General features: G+C 42.8%; 1 protein-coding gene across 8 annotated transcripts in view; it reads left to right on the forward strand.

The window, feature by feature from the left end:
- The window catches only part of LOC129836381 (disintegrin and metalloproteinase domain-containing protein 12-like), a 138,083-nt gene that overhangs the window by 50,601 nt on the left and 66,461 nt on the right, over nucleotides 1-21,021 (forward strand). For 5 of the 8 annotated variants that reach the window (XM_055902463.1, XM_055902460.1, XM_055902461.1 and 2 more), the window contains one exon: nucleotides 4,248-4,321. The exons of the other annotated variants lie outside the window; for them this stretch is intronic. In XM_055902463.1, the coding sequence (XP_055758438.1) occupies nucleotides 4,248-4,321 (74 nt within the window). Of the gene's footprint in view, nucleotides 1-4,247; nucleotides 4,322-21,021 lie in introns of those variants that run through there. 8 annotated transcript variants of the gene reach the window in all.

A 21,021-nucleotide genomic window follows, 5' to 3' on the forward strand; every position in this document is an offset into this window, starting at 1 on the left:
AGGACTACTTTTAACAATTTCTACTGAACATTTTACAAAAACACGTTCACTTGAAGATCAGTGCAGATACAACATTTGTAACAGAATGACGGCATTTGATTACCAAACCGTCATTTGATTACCAAACTTTACATCTGCACTGTTCAAGTAAATATGTTTTTGTAAACTTTTCTGTGGACATTGTTAAATAGAGTTGTATGGTTTGTTTAGCTTCGCAATCTTTGGTTTTTGTTTGGCATACATTTTAAGGTGAAAAATATGAGTCTCAGCATCACTCTGTTACGATGGATTTCCCCTTATCTGACTGGGACAAAATAATGATTGTTCTGTCTCTGCATGTCTATCTGTCACGATCGTGTGGCGGATTAACGGACCAAAATGCAGCACTTGGAAAATAAGCCATCTTCTTTTATTATAACAACACGAAGATGAACACGAACAAAACACTTTAACAAAACAACAAAACGACCGTGAAGCTACAAACGTTGTGCACAAACATAACAGGCTACAAACGTTCTTACATAGACAATTACCCACAACCAATGAGAGCCTATGGCTACCCTAAATAAGGCTCCCAATCAGAGACAACCGAAATCAGCTGTCTCTAATTGGGAACTCATTCAGGTAACCATAGACTCTCCTAGACAACTAAACATACATAGACAATACTAGAAACCTGTACTCCACACAAACCCATATACTATACACAACCCCTTTACCATAAACACCCAAAACCAACAAAACATAAACATTACCCATGTCACACCCTGACCTAACTAAAATAATAAAGAAAACCAATAATACTAAGGCCAGGGCGTGACATAACCCCCCCCTTGAGGCGCGAACTCCGGGCGCACCATACACAGTCTAGGGGAGGGTCTGGGTGGGCTTCCATCCACGGTGGCGGCTCCGGCTCTGGTCGCGGTCCCCACGTCACCACAGTACCTAAACACCTCCTAGGCTTCCTCCAAACGACCCCCCTCCACCTTAACCCCATTGCATTCAGGGGCAGTTCCGGACTAAGGGGCAGTACCAGGGTAAGAGGCAGTACCAGGGTCAGGGGCAGTACTAGGGTCAGGGACAGTACCAGGGTCAGGGGCAGCACCAGGGTAAGGGGCAGCACCAGGGTAAGGGGCAGCACCAGGGTAAGGGGCAGCACCAGGATAAGGGGCAGCTCCGGACTGAAGAATGGCAGCTCCGGACTGAGGGACTGCAGCTCCGGACTGAGGGACTGCAGCTCCGGACTGAGGGATGGCCCATGGCTGGCTGACGGATCTGGCTGCTCATGGCTAGCTGACGGATCTGGCTGCTCATGGCTAGCTGACGGATCTGGCTGCTCATGGCTAGCTGACGGATCTGGCTGCTCATGGCTAGCTGACGGATCTGGCTGCTCATGGCTAGCTGACGGATCTGGCTGCTCATGGCTGGCTGACGGATCTGGCTGCTCATGGCTAGCTGACGGATCTGGCTGCTCATGGCTAGCTGACGGATCTGGCTGCTCATGGCTGGCTGACTGATCTGGCTGCTCCTGTCTGGTTGGCGGCTCTGGCAGATCCTGTCTGGTTGGCGGCTCTGGCAGATCCTGTCTGGTTGGCGGCTCTGGCAGATCCTGTCTGGTTGGCGGCTCTGGCAGATCCTGTCTGGTTGGCGGCTCTGGCAGATCCTGTCTGGCTGGCGGCTCTAGCGGCTCCTGTCTGGCGGACGGCTCAGTGGGCTCATGGCAGACGGGCGGCTTTGCAGGCTCATGGCAGACGGGCGGCTTTGCAGGCTCATTGCAGACGGATGGCTCAGATGGCGCTGGGGAGACGGATGGCTCAGATGGCGCTGGGGAGACGGATGGCTCAGATGGCGCTGGGGAGACGAGCAGTTCAGTCATCGCTGTGCAGACGGCAGACTCCTGCCGGCTGAGGCGCACTGTAGGCCTGGTGCGTGGTGCCGGGACTGGTGGCACCGGGCTGGGGACACGCATCTCAGGGCTAGTGCGGGGAGCAGGAACAGGGCATACTGGACCCTGGGGACGCACATTAGGCCTAGTGCGTGGGGGCCGGAACTGGTGGTACCGGACTGGGGACACGCATCTCAGGGCTAATGCGGGGAGCAGCAACAGGATGCACAGGACTCTGGAGACGCACAAAAGGCTTAGTGCGTGGTGCCGGAATTGGTGATACCGGGCTGGAGACACGCACCATAGGACGAGTGCGTGGAGGAGGAACAGGGCTCTGGAGACACACTGGAAGCCTGTTACGTGGTGTAGGCACTGGTGGCACTGAACTGGGGCGGGGAGGTGGCGCCGGAAATACCGGACCGTGCAGGCGTATTGGCTCCCTTGAGCATTGAGCCTGACCAACCTTACCTGGTTGAATGCTCCCCGTTGCCCGACCAGTGCGGGGAGGTGGAATAACCCGCACCGGGCTATGTAGGCGAACCGGGGACACCATGCGTAAGGCTGGTGCCATGTAAACCGGCCCGAGGAGACGCACTGGTGGCCAGATATGTAGGGCCGGCTTCATGACATCCGGCTCAATACTCAATCTAGCCCTGCCAGTGCGGGGAGGTGGAATAACCCGCACCGGGCTATGCACACGTAGAGGAGACACCGTGCGCTCTACTGCGTAACACGGTGTCTGCCCGTACTCTCGCTCTCCACGGTAATTACAGGGAGTAGGCGCAGGTTTCCTACCTGACTTCGCCACTCTCCCTTTAAGCCCCCCCCAAAGAAATTTTTTGGGTTTTCCCACAGGCTTCCTACCGCTTCGTCGTGCTGCCTCCATTCGCCGGTATCCCTCCTCGCACTGCGCCAGAGAATCCCAGGCGGGCTCCGGCACTCTCCCTGGGTTGATCGCCCACCTGTCGATCTCCTCCCACGTAGTGTAACCCAGATCCTTTGTAGGTTCCTTTTCCTGCCTCCGAGCTAGCTCCTCATATCGCCGCCTCTCTGCTTTCGCTGCCTCCAGCTCAGCTTTGGGGCGGTTATATTCTCCTGGTACCTCCCGGTCTAAAATTTCCTCCCATGTCCATAAATCCTTGTATTGCTCCTGTTGCCGCTGGTCATGCCGCTTGGTCCTATGGTGGGTAATTCTGTCACGATCGTGTGGCGGATTAACGGACCAAAATGCAGCACTTGGAAAATAAGCCATCTTCTTTTATTATAACAACACGAAGATGAACACGAACAAAACACTTTAACAAAACAACAAAACGACCGTGAAGCTACAAACGTTGTGCACAAACATAACAGGCTACAAACGTTCTTACATAGACAATTACCCACAACCAATGAGAGCCTATGGCTACCCTAAATAAGGCTCCCAATCAGAGACAACCGAAATCAGCTGTCTCTAATTGGGAACTCATTCAGGTAACCATAGACTCTCCTAGACAACTAAACATACATAGACAATACTAGAAACCTGTACTCCACACAAACCCATATACTATACACAACCCCTTTACCATAAACACCCAAAACCAACAAAACATAAACATTACCCATGTCACACCCTGACCTAACTAAAATAATAAAGAAAACCAATAATACTAAGGCCAGGGCGTGACACTATCTTTATCTCTGCATATCTGTCTATCTTTATTTCTGCCTGTCTGTCTATCTTCATCTTTCAAGGTGCAGCCGAAATGTGTGTGTGTGTGTGATACAGTATCTGAGAGCCTGTCATAAACTGTGCGACAGACAGATTTATGTTATTGTTAACATAATTACAAAAGGGTTTTCTAATGATCAATTAGCCTTTTAAAATTATAAACTTGGATTAGCTAACACAAAATGCCATTGGAACACAGGAGTGATGGTTGCTGATAATGGGCCTCTGTACGCCTATGTAGATATTCCATAAAAAACATCAGCCGTTTCCAGCTACAATAGTCATTTACAACATTAACTATGTCTACACTGTATTTCTGATCAATTTGATGTTATTTTAATGGACAGAAAGTGTGATTTTCTTTCAAAAACAAGGACATTTCTATGTGACCACAACTTTTGAACGGTAGTGTATGTGCTCATCAAAAAGTCAGCTGTCATGTCTAGAGTCCAGAGCTTTCCCTGTTCGGGTTACGTAGTCAGGAAAACAGGGCCGTAGTCATGACAACCACCAATGCAATGGATCTGGGAACTGGAATCCCTGTTCCTGGCCCTTTCCCAGCATGCCCGCATACTTCCTGTCCAGTATGTGTCAGCCGTGCTGGGTGTCCCGTCCCCTCACCTCTGGTGTCCTGTGTTTGTGTTCTAGAGTCATCCTGCATCACTGAAGCTAGTGGTGGAGGCGGAAGGTGAACAACTGGTCCTGGCACTAGAAAAAAACCAGTAAGTCATCATTCTATATTCCACTGCACATCCTAAAGCCCTACATCAGACCTTCATCACTACAGGCATCTCGGCTTCCAAAGGAATATGGATGTTTGGGGACTAGTGAAATGGTTTGTGTGAATTTGGGAAGATACAAGTACATTAACATATGGAGTAAACAATGATCAGATGTGTTGCTTCTCAGCTAGCATATGCTTTGCCCATGACTAGTAAGAGCTATGGGAAACGATTCTACAGTATGAGGGCTGATACAGTTTCATGGAGGGGAAAAAATATTTCACCAAACAAATGTCGAGGCACTTTTATGGTTTAGTCTCTCTGAAGAGTTGAGTGATTATAGTTGATAAAGAATGACGGTGAAGTGGACTTGAGAGGGTTTTTTTTCTCTCAACGCCTTTTTCTCTTCCAGACTGTGGAATATAACACCAGGCATGAGAACTGGGAATCCTGTGGAGTATTTGTGAATTCAACTGCATATATACACACGGTTCATATATATACAGTACAAGCTAAGCATTTCCAGAAGCAAGGAGGCTTGGGCCAGGTATTAGGTCTGAAGCAGCCATAGGCCTTCAAGTATTTTATACTTGGCTTAATCATTGCGTTTGCATGTGTAACTTACACTCTTTGGCTTGGACACTGTGCAGGAGACATGATCTCCCTCTGGTTAGTTTAGTCTACCAGGTTTGATGGACCACCATAGATGCATAGACTAGACCAGTAGGGATAAGACCCCTGAGATCTATCAGATTTCACTGCAACGCTACTGAGATAGTACATACACTTTGACATTAGGATATTCTCATTGATTTTGTGTACTGCACTCACTCCCATCACTCCTTTGAAACACACCCACTATAAACATCAAAACTCTGATTTTCCTCATCACCTCACTTCTACTGTCCATCTTAATCTGTGTCCCTGACAAAATTCCCACCACCCTATTCCTAAAAATAAAAAATACTACCCTACCCGCATCGCCAACCTTGGTGACCCGTGTGTCAGCTGTGAGAGATAAGCCAGCCCAGGAATTCCCTTCCGTCTGTTCCGCCTATACTCCTCCCTGCCTCCCTCCAGATGTGTCCGCTGATGTCTGTCTCACGTCTGTACCCAGACACAGGTGGTGTGTGACCTCTGCGTGCTCTCTGTGTGTGCACTGTGCGGGGTTGTACACTCCCTGCGTTCTCTGTAGGATCAGGAGGTAGGAAGAACCTCTGAGCCAGCACAGAGTAGTAGTTTGCTCTCTCAGTGTGTGGTGTATAACACCACAATATGCTGCTAATGTCCACTTAATAGCTTTCAGTGTTAAGTATGAAGGTTCTATTATCCTAAGAAATTAGTTTCAGCAATAAATTAGCTGCACTGTAGACAGACAGATCTAAGCAACAGGTAGAGCAGGAAGTACCCTGAAATGTATAGAGATTCTGGTATGCATTCTATAAGAGTTTGTGTTTTATTGGTTTTCAGTAAGAGTGAGTTGGTCAACTGAATTAAAAGACCTGTTTAGTAAGTGGATGTGTTCTGGACTGAGTTATGCAAGGTTTACTGTAAGTGGTGTTTTTTTACAGAGTTCTGCGGAGTCCATAAGGTTTCCTAATTTGGTTTTCCTCAAGTGCACACCTGGTCCAGGGCCAATCTGAAAAGATCTAGCTCTACCAAAAGTAAACAGAATAGCACATCTAATTAATAAACCAATATGTTAGCTAGCAGCCCTCTGACCCAAAGGTCTGGCCTAGAGCAAGTATAGAGCTGCTCAGGCTGTGTGTGTTTGGGCAAGCATGCGTTTGTTCATTGATTATCACGAATAGATTGATTCCTCTATTCTCTCAGCTAGAAGCACTCACAACCTGCGTAGCATTAACAGTATTGTAAAACCAACTCTGTGGCCTTGTGGTTAGTATCTGTCCAGAGATTGGAAGGTTGGGAGTTTGATCCCTGGCCGAGTCATACCAAAGACTATAAAAATGGGACCTGATGCATCTCTGCTTGGCCCTAAGGAGATAGATTGGGGGAAGGCCCTGTGATAGACTAGCGTCTTGTCCATGGAGTGTACTTGTACATCAAGCTGCCTCACGTTACAGAAACAGGAGATACTCCTTTGAGCTGTTCTGGCTTGCAAAGGCTACTTCCAGTTATTGAGTCTCTCTAAAGTAACAGCCCAAACCCACTTCAACTTTTTCCTTTGGTTTCTCCTGGAAATATTTGACCCAAAAAAGCGGTCAATTTGGAGTTGGACCTGCATGTTCTGTCTGAGCTTGATGTTGGCTCTCTGTCAGCTCTGTACCTGAGCAACAGACTGAGAAATTAGGCTGATGCGTCTGGCCTCATTGGATCCTGGCTCTCATTTATTCCCATTTCTCTGTTTAGTTTTTTGGAGGGTGTATGTGTGTGTGTGTGTGTGTGTGTCTGCCAGCAGAGCTGTTTTTATTTATTCAGTCTGAGTGGAGTGCCTCCCAGCTCCTGAAGCAGCACCCACCAGATCATTGTTTCAACGTTTTCAACGCTTCAGATATAGATTTTTTTAATGGAATTTTCTGTCATTAGTCAGGAACAGAGTGAAAAATACAAGAAACTCACAACGGCCCACACTGCCATGCAGACACCAAGCTGTGTAAAAACAAAATGGATCAGATTATGCAAATCACCGAAGGATGGAGTAGTGAGAGGATGAAGAAAGATTGAATGAAGGAGGAAGGTTATAAGTTTTACACTTGGCTTTGGTTATGTCAATACTTTTTGATGAGGTCTAGCCCTTAAGATGCCAGTTTTAGTCGCTCTTGATGGCAGGGGCCTGAACAATTGCAGTTTTCAGGCAATACATGACTACTACAAGCAGTACTGAGACTATAAAGAAATAGCGTTCTGAATCCATAGGGGGACTCAAAGGTCAAAGGTTATAATAGCCGTGATCTAGAGCATGTTAGACAGCCTCTCATGATGTCAGTCCTATGAGACATTACACTGATTAAAGACTGCAACGGTAGGAAGAAAGAATTTGTGTGTGTGTGTGTGTTACCTGGTCTCATAGACTAGACGTAACATAGTAAATGTAAATCCGAGGACACTCAAATTAGTATGATATGTTACGTTTGGTATGGTTATATAAGACAGAAGGTTACTTAAGGCAAGAAACAAAAGGAGGGTGGTTGGTCGGGGTGGATGGATAGGACCTTAATTAAGGTTGCGTGTTCGAATGTCATCACGGACAATTTAGCATTTTAGCTAATTAGCAACTTTTCAACCAGTTTTTAGATTCTTTGCAACTACTTGGCATGTTAGCTAACCCCTCCCCTAATCCTAATCTTAACCATTTAACCTAACTCCAAACCTTAACCATAGCCACTACCTCTAACCCCTAACCTAGCTAGCGTTAGGCAACTAGCTAATGTTAACCCTTTAACCTAACTCCTAACCTTAACCCTGCCCCTACTTCTAATCCCTAGCCTAGCTAACGTTAGCCAGCTAGCTAATGTTAGCATTTGCCACCTAGCTAACGTTAACCACAACCAATTGGAAATTCATAATCATATCATACGTTTTTGCAAATTTGTAACATTTTGTACATTTTTGAAATTCTTAACATATTATACATTTACATATTTGTTCATATCATACGTAATTGATTATGGACATCCACAAATGAATACATACCATACTAAACGGACCATATCATACGAAATGGAGTGTCTTGAATTTTCTTACAGAATAATATGAAATGCTGTGAGACCAGGTTGATGTGTGCCGGCTGGGTTGAGTGGATTTTGAGAAATTGTCTTGTCAGGAAGAGTTCTGTTTAATACTGTTCAATTTTCCAATTTTCCTGGTACATTCATTTTATTCAGGTCATGCTGTACTTTTTGGTGTTGCAAAGCTTTTAGTATGTAACTGCACATAATTTCAGCATTAGGCATCTACAGTAATGATACAGGAAATTCCCAGACAACAGAATAACTTTTTAATGTCTCCATCCATTTCTCTTATCTGGGCCAGCTCCTGAAAGATTTGTCTTGAATCCATTCGACAGCTCAGTTGTTGACAGACTACTTTCCCATGAAGACATTTCCTCAAATACTTTTCTGCCAGGAAGGAATAGGAGATAGGGGATCCTTCACAAACACAGGTCACTGTTAAACAACATCATTATGGCTGCCACAAACATCCCCATAGCAACATCCTCCTCAAGACTGTCATGATTAGCAGGAGATGAGTTCAGATGAGGCCCCGTATGAGCTGTACCAAACAGAGTAGAGGACTGACAATGTCATGATCCCAAACAACCACCAGTACTAGACTTGGAGTACATCATTAGTGGAGAAGCTCATTGACAAGAGGAAGACCCTGGACAAAGAGAGCGCTGGTGTCCTTAGCTGGGTAATTGGATCTGTCAAATCAGAGATATGTCTTAGTCGTGTGTCAGAGTTATTTCAGTAGCATGGGTCCAGTTGAAAGGAATTAGTGGTTAGCTCGTTTGCCTGTCAACTCTGCAGCATCATGGGGCGGTTTTAAGCGCTCCCTTACAGCTCACTGTAAACACTGTAATGATTGCTTTCCAGGCAGACTAAACAAACACTACAGCGACCTAGTGACCTGGCAGGTCACGAGACGACACAACTACCATGACGATGTCTCTAAGAGCAGCACAGGACATTAGCAGCGTTGCGTCTCTTCGCCAAGGATATAATCCCTGTCTCTCAAATGTTCACTATTTTTTGCTTTCACTCTCTTTCTTTCTCTCACTCTCTTTCTTTGTCTCACTCTCTCAAATCCATCCCATCCTGGGTATGGACCTCCAGTGGCAGATGAATATGGTAGAAAGAGTGGTTGGTGTGTGAGGAAGTATGTGAGCAGCCCGTCTCTCTAAAGACCAGCTCTTTCCAGAACCTTTCCCCTCTCCACAGGCGACTTGCGACCTGATTCGAGCCACCAGTGGGGGATTTGGACCAGGCTGCTGTGTCTGGTGCCAACACAGTGTGCCCTCAGCAGTACTCTCTGCCCCCGTTGCCAAATCTCTGTGCCCCCTGCTTCGTGTGCCAAGACTCTGTGCACTATACCGGTCACAATCCATGTGTGTAGCATTGCCGGGTTAAATTGTACAAAACGCTCTTAGCCTTTGGTATGAAGTACATTTTCGTCCATGCGTGCCTTTTAGCCTTAGTAAATACACTGAAGTACAAGCGGATTTGTTGATACAAAGTAATGTAATGCATCCATACCAAGGTTCTGTGACTTTTAGATGGAATTCTTTCCGTTAGACATACTCTACTCTGCATTGATTAGGTACTATTTCTGGCATTGTCTTGGGTTGTGAAATGGAACACTTGGCAGTGGGTGGCTACCCCATGAGTGTTTGCAGTTGTGCAAGCGTCAATGACAATTCCCCCACTGCTAAAATAAATAACATTTCCAATACAGAATTAAACTGAGTGGATTTGTCTATTTTCAAATTACATGTGCAGAAGCTTCAGTTATCCCTAAGCTTAGAACAGTAATTATTGATAGTCTTATTGCTTCTTGTGGTCTTTTTTAATTAGTGGATCAGAAAGAATGTGAGAAAGTTCAGGGGGTAATACAGAGTGCCCTTGGGAAGAGTTGCCTGCTACTTAAAGGACAAAATAACTAGGGCTGGGAAATGCCAGGGACCTCATGATACGATAGTATCACGATACTTAGGTGCCGATACGATATGTATGGCAATTCTCACGCTTCCCATGATTCCATATGTATTGTGATTTGATAATGTGATTATATTGCGATTTGATGTTCCAAACATATTGCACACCATATGTCTGCTGCAGAGAGATGACAGAGAGCATGATAAAATTAGTTTTGGTCAGTCATGGAAATAAAAGTGCTGAAAACATGTTGGCTCACTATTTAAAGAAGATGGCGAACAAGCTATAAGATGAAAAATACTAGCGTTTTGGCGCAAGTACAGCCGACTAGCGCTGGCATAACGCTACCTAGTAAAGCATAAAAATATATAATCATTTTTACAAATCTATACTTGGAGTCAAAGTATTGATAAAATTTCATCCACGTATCAAAAAAAAAAACAGAAGGAGAAATCCCTTGGTGTTGTTCAGGGATAAGAGAAGAGTATTCCATTTGTGTATTTGCATGAGGTAGACCTTAAGCCAAGCTCAGACTGGCCCTTGTTCTCTATTCATCTCTCTGTGGGAGTGTTTTTCCAGATGGATTGTGGGACCTCTGTCTGTGTCCTATGTTTCGTGGAGGAGCCATGGCTTTGCAGCCAGCTTTTCTACTGGACATCTGGACAATGGGGATGGAAGAACTGGACAACCTGTTTACAGCACTATGGGCTATGGCCACTCAAAACAACAGCTGATTCTAGCCTCTGGTTATCCATCTTTTTGGTTGTCTGATAGAGTTCCATACCGAGGTTACAAACTTTCCTGAAATAACAGATTTTCAGGACAACACAGGGACATGGTTTGTCCTGTCTGCAGTGTTGTCAACCATACTTTCTCTCAGGTTCTAGGACAGTTTACTGTTATCTGAGTAGTTTGAGGCAAGCCTCTAACATTCTAGATGTTCCAAATTTATTTCAGGCTTACATCCTCTCCTTGAGATTGCTAAAGCATATGACATCACCTCTTGCTGCTCCCGTCTGGCTATTTTTAGGGAACAGTCATCGTAGCAAGGATGTTGTCAAGCCACTTAGCAAAAGTGTTTGTGTTGTGTTTCTTTTCTTGTGTCTGCATTTCTGATCTAGCTGAGAGAACATTTGGTGGGACGTCACCCAATTTTCACTGCTTTTAACCTTACATATATGGGTTCCTTGTCAGGGGTGTTAGCTTGCAGAACAGTTGAAGTCCTGCGAGCATCAGCAGTTTGTGGTTCGCGCTTGAGAACATTACAGAGAGTAAGTGCCTTCAAATGAGACTTGGGATGTGATGCATTCTCTGCCGTGCCCAACGGCCTCACAGAGCAAACCCCTGCTTTTAAAAATCACACTGATAGATATGGTGTCAGTGAAATGAACTACAGATATAGAATCTTAATTTGACCACACTTTTGTTGCTGAGAATTTTCCTGCATCGCAGGATGTGCATGCAGATGAGCTTCGTGACTTACATAAATTCACTTAAAACCAACACTAACAAACAGTTCTATTAACAGTATTGCACTTTTCATGTAGCTTACTTTTGGGCAGCTAATAGCCTAACTGCCGATCAAGTAACATTTTGGACTAAACGTTCAAATAATTTTTCTGCAGGATTATTTTTCTGTGACAACATTGGTCAAATTGAGATCCTACATCTGTATTGCTGTGTAGGCAAGTGCAAAACATATGGTAAGTTATGTAGGGCTTTTTCCTTCTCTTGCTTTGGGACTGGGGCACTAGATGTTAATGGTGAATAATGTTCCTATTTATCTGGATCAGCGGGAAAGGAAGACATCCTGGAGAGTGAGGGAATGCATTATTTTTTTCTGCTACTATAGAGATCTCTGGAGATGGTATGATTTGCATGTACATTATATATTGCATTCACATGCATTTGTCTCTGACACAATGTGAACATTATAATGTGTCATTATGTTAAATTTCCTGCCCAAGTATATCCGGTTGCACAGCCCGAATCTATCCTGGGTCGACTGTATCATAATCACGTTTCCTATGAAGATGCAAGCCTCTTGGCCCCCTTTGCCATCCAAACCAAAGTTATAATGAGAGAACACGGTCTTAGAAATTTACAAAAACCTTTAGGGAACTACCCTCCGATATACAGTACCAGTCAAAAGTTTGGACACACCTACTCATTCCAGGGTATTTTCTTTATTTTTTACTATTTTCTACATTGTAGAATTAATAGAGAAGATGTCAAAAGTATGAAATAACACATGGAATCATGTAGTAACCAAAAAAAGTGTTAAACAAATCAAAATATATTTTAGATTCTTCAAAGTAGCCACCCTTTGCCTTGATGACAGCTTTGCACACTCTTGGCATTTTCTCAACCAGCTTCACTTGTGATGTTTTTCCAACAGTCTTGAAGGAGTTCCCACATATGCTGAGCACTTGTTGGCTGTTTTTCCTTCACTTTGCGGTCCAAATCATCCCAATCCATCTCAGTTGGGTTGAGGTTGGGTGATTGTGGAGGGCAGGTCATCTGATGGAGCACTCCATCACTCTCCTTCTTGCTCAAATAGCCCATACACAGCCTGGAGGTGTGTTGGGTCATTGTCCTGTTGAAAAACAAATGATAGTCCCACTAAGTGCAAACCATATTGGATGATGTATCGCTACATAATGTTGTGGTTGCCATGCTGGTTAAGTGTGCCTTGAATTATAAATAAATCACCAACAGTGTCACCAGCAAGCACCCCCACACCATCACACCTCCTCCCCCATGCTTCACGGTGGGAACTAAACATGCGGCGATCATCCGTTCACCTACTCTGCGTCTCACTAAGACATGGCTGTTGGAACGAAAAATCTCAAATTTGGGCTCAACAGACCACAGGACAGATTTCCACTGGTCATATGTCCATTGCTCGTGTTTCTTGGCCCAAGCAAGTCTCTTCTTATTATTAGTGATCTTTAGTAGTGGTTTCTTTAAAGCAATGCGACCATGAAGGCCTGATTCACGCAGTCTCCTCTGAACAGTTGATGTTTAGATGTGTCTGTTACTTGAACTCTGTGAAGCATTTATTTGGGCTGCAATTTCTGAGGCTGTTAACTCTAATGAACTTATCCTCATCAGCAGAGGTAACTCTGGGTCTTCCTTTCCTATGGCGGTCCTCATGAGAGCCAGTTTCATCTTAGCGCTTAATGGTTTTTGCGACTGCACTTGAAGAAAATTTCTTGACATTTGCCCGATTTACTGACCTTCATGTCTTAAAGTAATGATGGACTGTTGTTTCTCTTTGCCCTTTTTGAGCTGTTCTTGCCATAATATGGACTTGGTATTTTACCAAATAGGGCTATCTTCTGTATACCACCCCTACCTTGTCACAACACAACTGATTGGCTCAAACGCATTAAGAAGTAAATACATTCCACAAATTAACTTTTAACAAGGCACACCTGTTGAAATTGAAATGCATTCCAGGTGACTACTCATGAAGCTGGTTGAGAGAATGCCAAGAGTGTGTAAAGCTGTCATCAAGGAAAAGGGTGCCTATTTTGAAGAATCTCAAATACCTTTTTGGTTACTACATGATTTCATATGTGTTATTTCATAGTTTTGATGTCTTCACTATTATTCTACAATGTAGAAAATAGTAAAAATAAAGAGAAACCCTGAGTAGGTGTGTCCAAACTTTTGACTGGTACTGTATATCCTCTAATGAACAATTGTGCAGAGAAGAAGTCATAACTAAGAGACCCATGAGAGAAGTAGGTTATTGGGCTAGATCGTGCCTCTGCTGAGGTTATGTGTATCAGATTAGAGCACCTTTATAGTCTCACAGATCTTTATCTAACATGGATATGTCAGTCAAATCACTGTCTTAACTGTCAGGCGATTCAGGTGATGTAAAGATTATGGAGACTACATGGTTCTGGCTTTGAGCTGAACCCTGTGAGCAAGAAGTGCACATGCACACAACACACACACACACACACACACAGGATGGGAAGTGTGGCTTCGTCATCTGCCAGATGTGCTTAGGAAAATAAGGAAGTAAGGAAATGCATCACATCACTGATGGAGGGGATCTTACCCAGCTGGTGTGTAAGGCCTTGCTGAATCTGCATGGGAGCAGCAAATCAAGTGGACAAACAGAGAGAGAACAGGAACATGAGGGATGTTTTATTCAGGAAATAGATAAGCTAACCGGGGATTTGTTTTAGACTTATAACAAAATGGATAAGGTCCTAAATAAGAAATGGATGTTCTATTTAAAACAGACAAGAGATTATGAAGGTTCCAGTCCAGGAGATTAATTATGGATGACTTTCAAATATTTTTGCCACATCCCAATCACTTCTAGGTTAAAGGTCAGTCAACCCTGAGAATCCTATAATCTCCCCATTATCGGACTGTGAGAGTCAGATGTTCAAAGTCAGGGTAAAGATTTTTAAAGCATTTATTATTCTCAGGAATGCAGAGGGAAGACAAAGTAGTGAAGTGGGGTCAGGGGTGCCAGAGCTGTTGTCAGAAAAATTTACACCTTGCATCTTGGGAACACAATGACCTTCTGACCTTTAACCTGAGCCCCTTAGTTACCACAATCCTACTTCCTGTCCAGGGTCAGTGTAGCTCCAGTATTCCTGCACGTTGCTTATAGCAATGAAGGCAGGCTCCGATTGTACTGCAATTCTAACACTTTCAGCGAGCAGTTAGAATCATTAGGAATGAGGAAGAACTGAGGAATGTATTAATTTCAAAGTAGTTCCTGTATGTGACTTTACATTTCACCCTTAGTGAGTCCATAGTTGACATGTGCCTCTCTGGCCACCACAGCAATGACTCAAAATGCATACTCTGTGACAGTCTGATCACCCTGATCCTCTGTTTAAGTGATACTGTGCAGTGGAAGACAACCTCCACCATGTTTCCAGGGTAATGAGGTGTGGGATGACAAATTGGATGCTATTATCTTATTCTAGAATCAAAGCTGCGTCTGTAAAAACAGAAAAGAAGTGGAATTAATAATGCCAGACATTTAAAGAGCAGAGAGTGTACTTTGGGTGGGAAGGGATTAAGGGGAAGTAATATATATATATTTTTTTGTTGTATTACAAGTGCTGTCTCGAACCTAAAGGGTTCTTTGGCTGTCCCCATAGGAGAACCCTTTGAATAACCCTTTTTGGTTCCAGGGGGTTCTACATGGAACCCAAAAGGGTTCTACCTGGAACCCAAAAGCGTTCTACCTGGAACCAAAACGGGTTCTCCTATCGGGACAGCCGAAGAACTCTTTTGGAGTGTATGTGTGTCATTGCTTTCCGTCATTGGTACCATCCTCCTCCAGTGGTCTGTGTACCTCAGATGTCAATCACTCTTTCTTTATGCAGTGTGTCCATGCCTATTCGACCACATGCAAACAATGAATTGTAAAGAGGTGTCAATCTTCACAAAAACAAGAAGAAAAAAGGAAGAAAAAAAACAAAGTAGTAAAGTAAGTAGAGGGAGCTCAAGGCAGAGAATCTGGATACCACTTGTATTTTCTATTCAGCCCTTTGTCTGTTTTCCCTGAAGAAAAAAAGATGTTTGGCAGAACAATGAGACCACTTTGGGGAGCAACCTTAGATTAATTGGAGAGATAGTAACCCACTGACAGTAATATTTGTGTATTTGTTTACTTTGTTCAATGAATAATAATGGGCCTCCTTCCTTTAAGATCCCCAGTCACTCATTAGTTCCGGTGTAAAACTTGTTATGAATGTGAATATGGAAGTAGCTTAAGCAGTGGTTTTGCATCTGAGCAGTGGGCAGTTACTAAACCACGCCTGGGGGTTGTTGTGGATGTGGCTGGCTGGAATAAATACGTTGCCAACAAGCTTTTTCACGCAGACTTTGTAACAGCCTACAAACACAGGAAGTTAGTTGTCACGTTTAGGTCCTTATGCGTCTGAAAGGTTGACTTAATAGAGTGGTTATTATGTGACTTATGTCACTGTCATCAGCCATTATGGTACATATGCATGCCTTAACATGAGGTAGCTTACAGTGTTTCTAAAATGTAATGTTTAAGCGATAAGGCCTGAGCGGGTGTGGTATATTGCCAATATACCACGGCTAAGGGCTGTTGGTGCTGACATCAGTCCTGTGTGTTTAAAAAAAAATGTAATCATTGATTTAAGATGACCATTACAGATATGCACATTGGCCCCCACTACAAAAGGGAAAGTTGGAAGAGCTGCAAAATACTTTAACATGCAGCTGCATAAATGAAGAATGTGGATCTATGTAAAAAGTTGTGTCTGATGCGAATAAAAACATTCAAAAGCTTCTCCATTTGACGTTTTGTATAGTAATGAAAAGTTTACAAAGAAAATGAATTTAACATGGTCTAAAACTGTATTGCTCCATAGATTTATAATTGCCTTCTGATCTAATCAGTGACGTCACGGATATGACATCATATGGATTAAACTAAATGGAGCATCTAGCCAATGCAAAGCGGGACTCCTATACAAATATCCGTAATGGAATGTTCCAAATAGATAGAAAATATTCTCAAAATTAACAAATATACAAATATTCACATAAATAATAATACTGTAATAACTTAAAATAGCTAAATACTATTTTCTGCATTATGGCTCTTACAATCTGTGAACAAAGATGATTGATTTAGTAGATTTAGTAGATTATCTGTAATTATCTAAAGAGTAATGTTTCTAACAACCTTTGATAAAACAGTTCCGCAGTTCACTGCTTGTTAGTTGTGATACTGCCTTGGGCTTCTCAGGTTCGCTTGTAACGTTATCAGCAGAACCAGAAACACATACAGTCGCTTTTTCAGAAATTAACTCTTCATGCACCTTTTTGTGTCACATCGTTGTAAGACTAATGCTAATGCTAGTTTTACATCAGTTCAAACCCACAGTACAGTTCAGGCCTAAGGGAGATTGGCATGTACTGTATGTATATAAAGGGATCACTGTTAGATTAAGAATTTTCCTCTCTGACAATTGGCCAACTGTTACCTTTTAAAGAGTCTCAGGGAGTATGACATCATGCTCTTTGTACAGTAACAAGGAAAAATATGTTCAGTCTGGGAATGGTTTTATGGTGTTACATATTCCGGACGTGTAGGCCAACAGGCAATGAAATGGTTCGTTCTTTTAAAAGTGCACCATACCTCAGGGCTGTTATCTTCAATTGTCATGTGGTCTCTGAATCTCTTGTGTATAACTAGTTAGTTAATGTCAGATAGCTGGTCTGATCTGACGATTTTGTAGGTGATTCACATAACAGTTGTTTAACACCCTACATTTGTATAATTTTGTGTAAATAAGTGTACGTGGGGTTTGCAGTAGTGTTAATAATAGGATGCATAGATCAAAAGGAAAATTAAGAAATTGTACACTACAAAGAGAATGAAACAAGAGACCTTGAGAGGGAAGAAATGTCTTTAACAGTGCTCAAGTGATCGTGGGCTGCTGAGTTACTGTCGGGCTCAAGAACCTATACAAGACATAATGAGATGTCTCATGGACCAAAATACTTAGTCATTCCACCTCAAAAAAGCACAAGGAAGAGGATTTTGTCACCCACCATATCGGATTGTTCTGAAATCGCTTCTGTAGGTTGAAACATAAGATTAGCATTCCTGAAACATTATTTTGTTGAAATATAATTTGGTCTCTGAGAAATTAAGCTAATTGATTACACCAAAATTGCATATTTTAATTGAAAGGATTCAAATAAATATAGTACCTAACATCCGATTTGGACCATAATTCTTCATACAAAGAATAATCCAATAAAATGATCAATAGCCATCCACAGACATCCCACCCCAACAACCAGTATACAGTATCAGTTCTCTGTATCTGACAAATAGTATGGAGCTGCTGCTTGGAGTATTGTTTCTTCAACCTTTAATGTATTCCCTGTGAATCTGGTGATGTTTTTTTCCCCTGTTCAGAGAAATTAACTATTGTAGTCGCTTGCATTCTATACCATAAATGAGTGTGAAAGTCCCACGTTTTGCCCACTAGATGCCGCTGTTCCTGCTACTGCCGCCACACCTCTTTATTTATTTTGCTGGTCTCGTGTTTATTGGATCACAGCATTTTCTTTGCAACTTTGGATAGAAAACTATTAGCTTATGCTCATGATTATATAAAGCCTTTCAATTAAAATGGCAAAAAATGGGTGCAACAATTAGCTTGGTTTCTTAGAGATCAATGTTTCAGGAATGGTAATCTTATCTGTTTCTAAATAGAGAAACGATTTCAGAACATTATGAGATGGTTGGTGACTATCTTATTTCTTGTGCTTTTTGAGGTGGAATGAGGTGGAATGAGAAATTATTATGTTTCATGAGGCATCTCATTATGTCCTGTATAGGTTCCTGAGCCTGACAGTAACTCAGCAGCCCACAATTATTTGAGCACTGTTAAAGACATTTCTTCCCTCTTAGGGTCTCATCTTTCATTATCTTTCTAGTGTACAAGGTCTTTATTTCCCAATGCTCATTGTAGGGTTCAGAGAGCTTCAGCACTTCAATGTGTAGGAGTGTTACATGTTTTCCCCATGAATGAGACATTTCATTTGCACATTGCATTTTAAGTGACAATGCATCTTATTAAAGTGTGCTCTCTTTTTGTACACTAGAAAGAAGATTAAACAAGATAACTTGTAGAGAGAGAGAGGGGAGACATTTATTTAACAGGCCTCAACAAATGAGTGTGGGCTGCTTAGTTACTGCCAGGCTCAAGAAAATATGCAGGTTGAGATGCCTCACCAACCAAAACACTTAAAAGTGGAGGCCAAACAACACCAACGAATGAGGTGTCACGTCATATTTACATTCAATATTTCTCAAATGTAATGAAAAATGTTCCAGCAGGTATTGAGTCTTTGGTAATGACCATGAATACGTTTTCAGTGTGCCTTTTTAGCATCAGATCCATGTGAGCTTGAACCATCACCGAAATCAGGCTTAGCTCAGAAACTTTGGTCTCTGTTTTACTAATTGACTGGGATCTCAAGATTTGCAGCATGTTCAATGGAAATGCATGTTTAAAAAGTTCCTTAGTCTATGCTTTTCATCTTGTGATCAGTTTTCGTTCATGAGTAATCATTAAGTCGCTAGTTACCAGTGCTTGACTTGGGCAGAAACTCACCGGAGCTAAATACCGGCACTTCAAATGTTGTACTGCTTGAGCTTCTGTTCCTCTTATAAAATATTAACTTAAAGCTATTGTGTAACTCCTGCACCTAAATATAAACAGTACCGGCACCCAAAATGAGTACCGGCACCTATTTCTGTCCAAGTCAAGCACTGCTAGTTCCAGTTACTGACCACGACTGGTGCTGGAATGCTAATGTGGTGTGGATGTTGTAGTGTTCGGTGATGGCATGGGGGCACACCCGATAGAATAGACAGAATCTGGAAGAGGCTTACTAACACATCTACAGTGGGATAAGAAAACACGTATCTTCCCTTCAGTAGCTAGATAACAACTGTATCTGGAGGTCTTATATACAGTATACAGTATGTGCCTTAACAAGAAAGGCACTCTGTGCAGCTAACTAGGCTTTGACCAAGCATGATAAGTGGGTGAGTATTCCTTCAGCTGAATGGGTTTGATTTTTTTTTCTTCCTCCACTTATTTTCCTTCTTTTCTTTGGCTCTGTGCACTCCATCGCTCCAACGAGAGCTGTGCCCTAAGCCGGGGGATACGGGGCTGTATGTAAATCAATTTGGGACGCAGACGCGTGTGGAAATAGAATCAGGGCTGTCAACCAGCGCTGTTTCATAATTTTCTCTTTCTTTCTCTTTTTCTCACTTGCTTTCTCGTACCGCTCTCCTCCACTTTGGCTAGCAGTATTTGAAGTAATAGCAGTGTTTTGCGACATGCTGGGAGAAGGTTTTTCTTTGCTTTGGGAGTTCTAGGCAGGGGGGTTGTGAGAATGAGAGACTAAATGAAAATCACCCAGATTACTGCTTTAAAAGAGCATGAAAGCTGTAAAGAGCAGAGCTGGATTTCAGTCAAATGGTTCAGTGCTCAGGGGGGTTCCTGTAATGGTGAATTATTACATGAGTCGTGGAGTTGCGTGTATTGAAACGCATTTCAACAGCCATGAATTTACATATAACATTAAATGATTTATGCTGCCAGAGTACAGGTGCAGGGTTTAAATGTCCAATGTTGTACTTTGATGAAAAATATAACTGTTGTCAGGAATTCAGAAATACTTGAATCTCTTTGTTGAAAAAATAATATGTTCTGTCAATTAAGTCATTATATACCGTCTGTAAAGGTTGTTTGGCTCTTACATGAATGTTCTATTTGAAATGATAAACTGTGTGGTCGAGCCCTGAATGCTGATTGGTTGACAGCCGTGGTATATCAGACCGTATACCACCGGTATGACAAAACATTTATTGTTACTGCTCTAATTACGTTGGTAACCAGTTTATGATAGCAATAAGGCACTTCAGGGGTTTGTGATATATTTCCATTATACCACGGCTAAGGGCTGTGTCCTAAGAACAGCCCTTAGCCGTGGTATATTGGCAATATACCACACCCGCTCGGGCCTTATTGCTTAAACATAACACTTTAGAAACACTGTAAACTACCTCATGTTATGGCATGCGTATGCCCGGTGTCCAGGCACTACGCGTTGCGTCGTAGCCCTTAGCCGTGGTATATTGGCCATATACCGCACCTTCTCGGGGCTTATTGCTTAAATAACATTCTAAGGAAATTGTTTATCCAAAGTATTTGTTTACTTCAAATTATAATGTCTTTAACACCAAATTGGGTTTTAAGATTATCCTCAGACAAAAGAAATGGACTTAATTATTTCTACTGGGCTCAGCAGTTTTGGGTAAAAAGCGGAGATTTGAATGTCAGAAGGAAAAAGCCTAGCAATCAATTATAGAAAAGTGGAGGCAACAAACAGATGCTTCACTAAAAGAGAAGGCTAAAAGTGGTGAGAGAGAGAGGACATAAAGAGGTAGAGCGTATAAGGAAGGAGAGAGGATAGAGAGAAACTAGGAGGAGGTTTAGTCTGGCTCCATTGCTTTCCTACACTACCTCAGGC

Source organism: Salvelinus fontinalis, chromosome 37 (genome assembly GCF_029448725.1).
Source record: "Salvelinus fontinalis isolate EN_2023a chromosome 37, ASM2944872v1, whole genome shotgun sequence".
NCBI lineage: Eukaryota > Metazoa > Chordata > Actinopteri > Salmoniformes > Salmonidae > Salvelinus > Salvelinus fontinalis.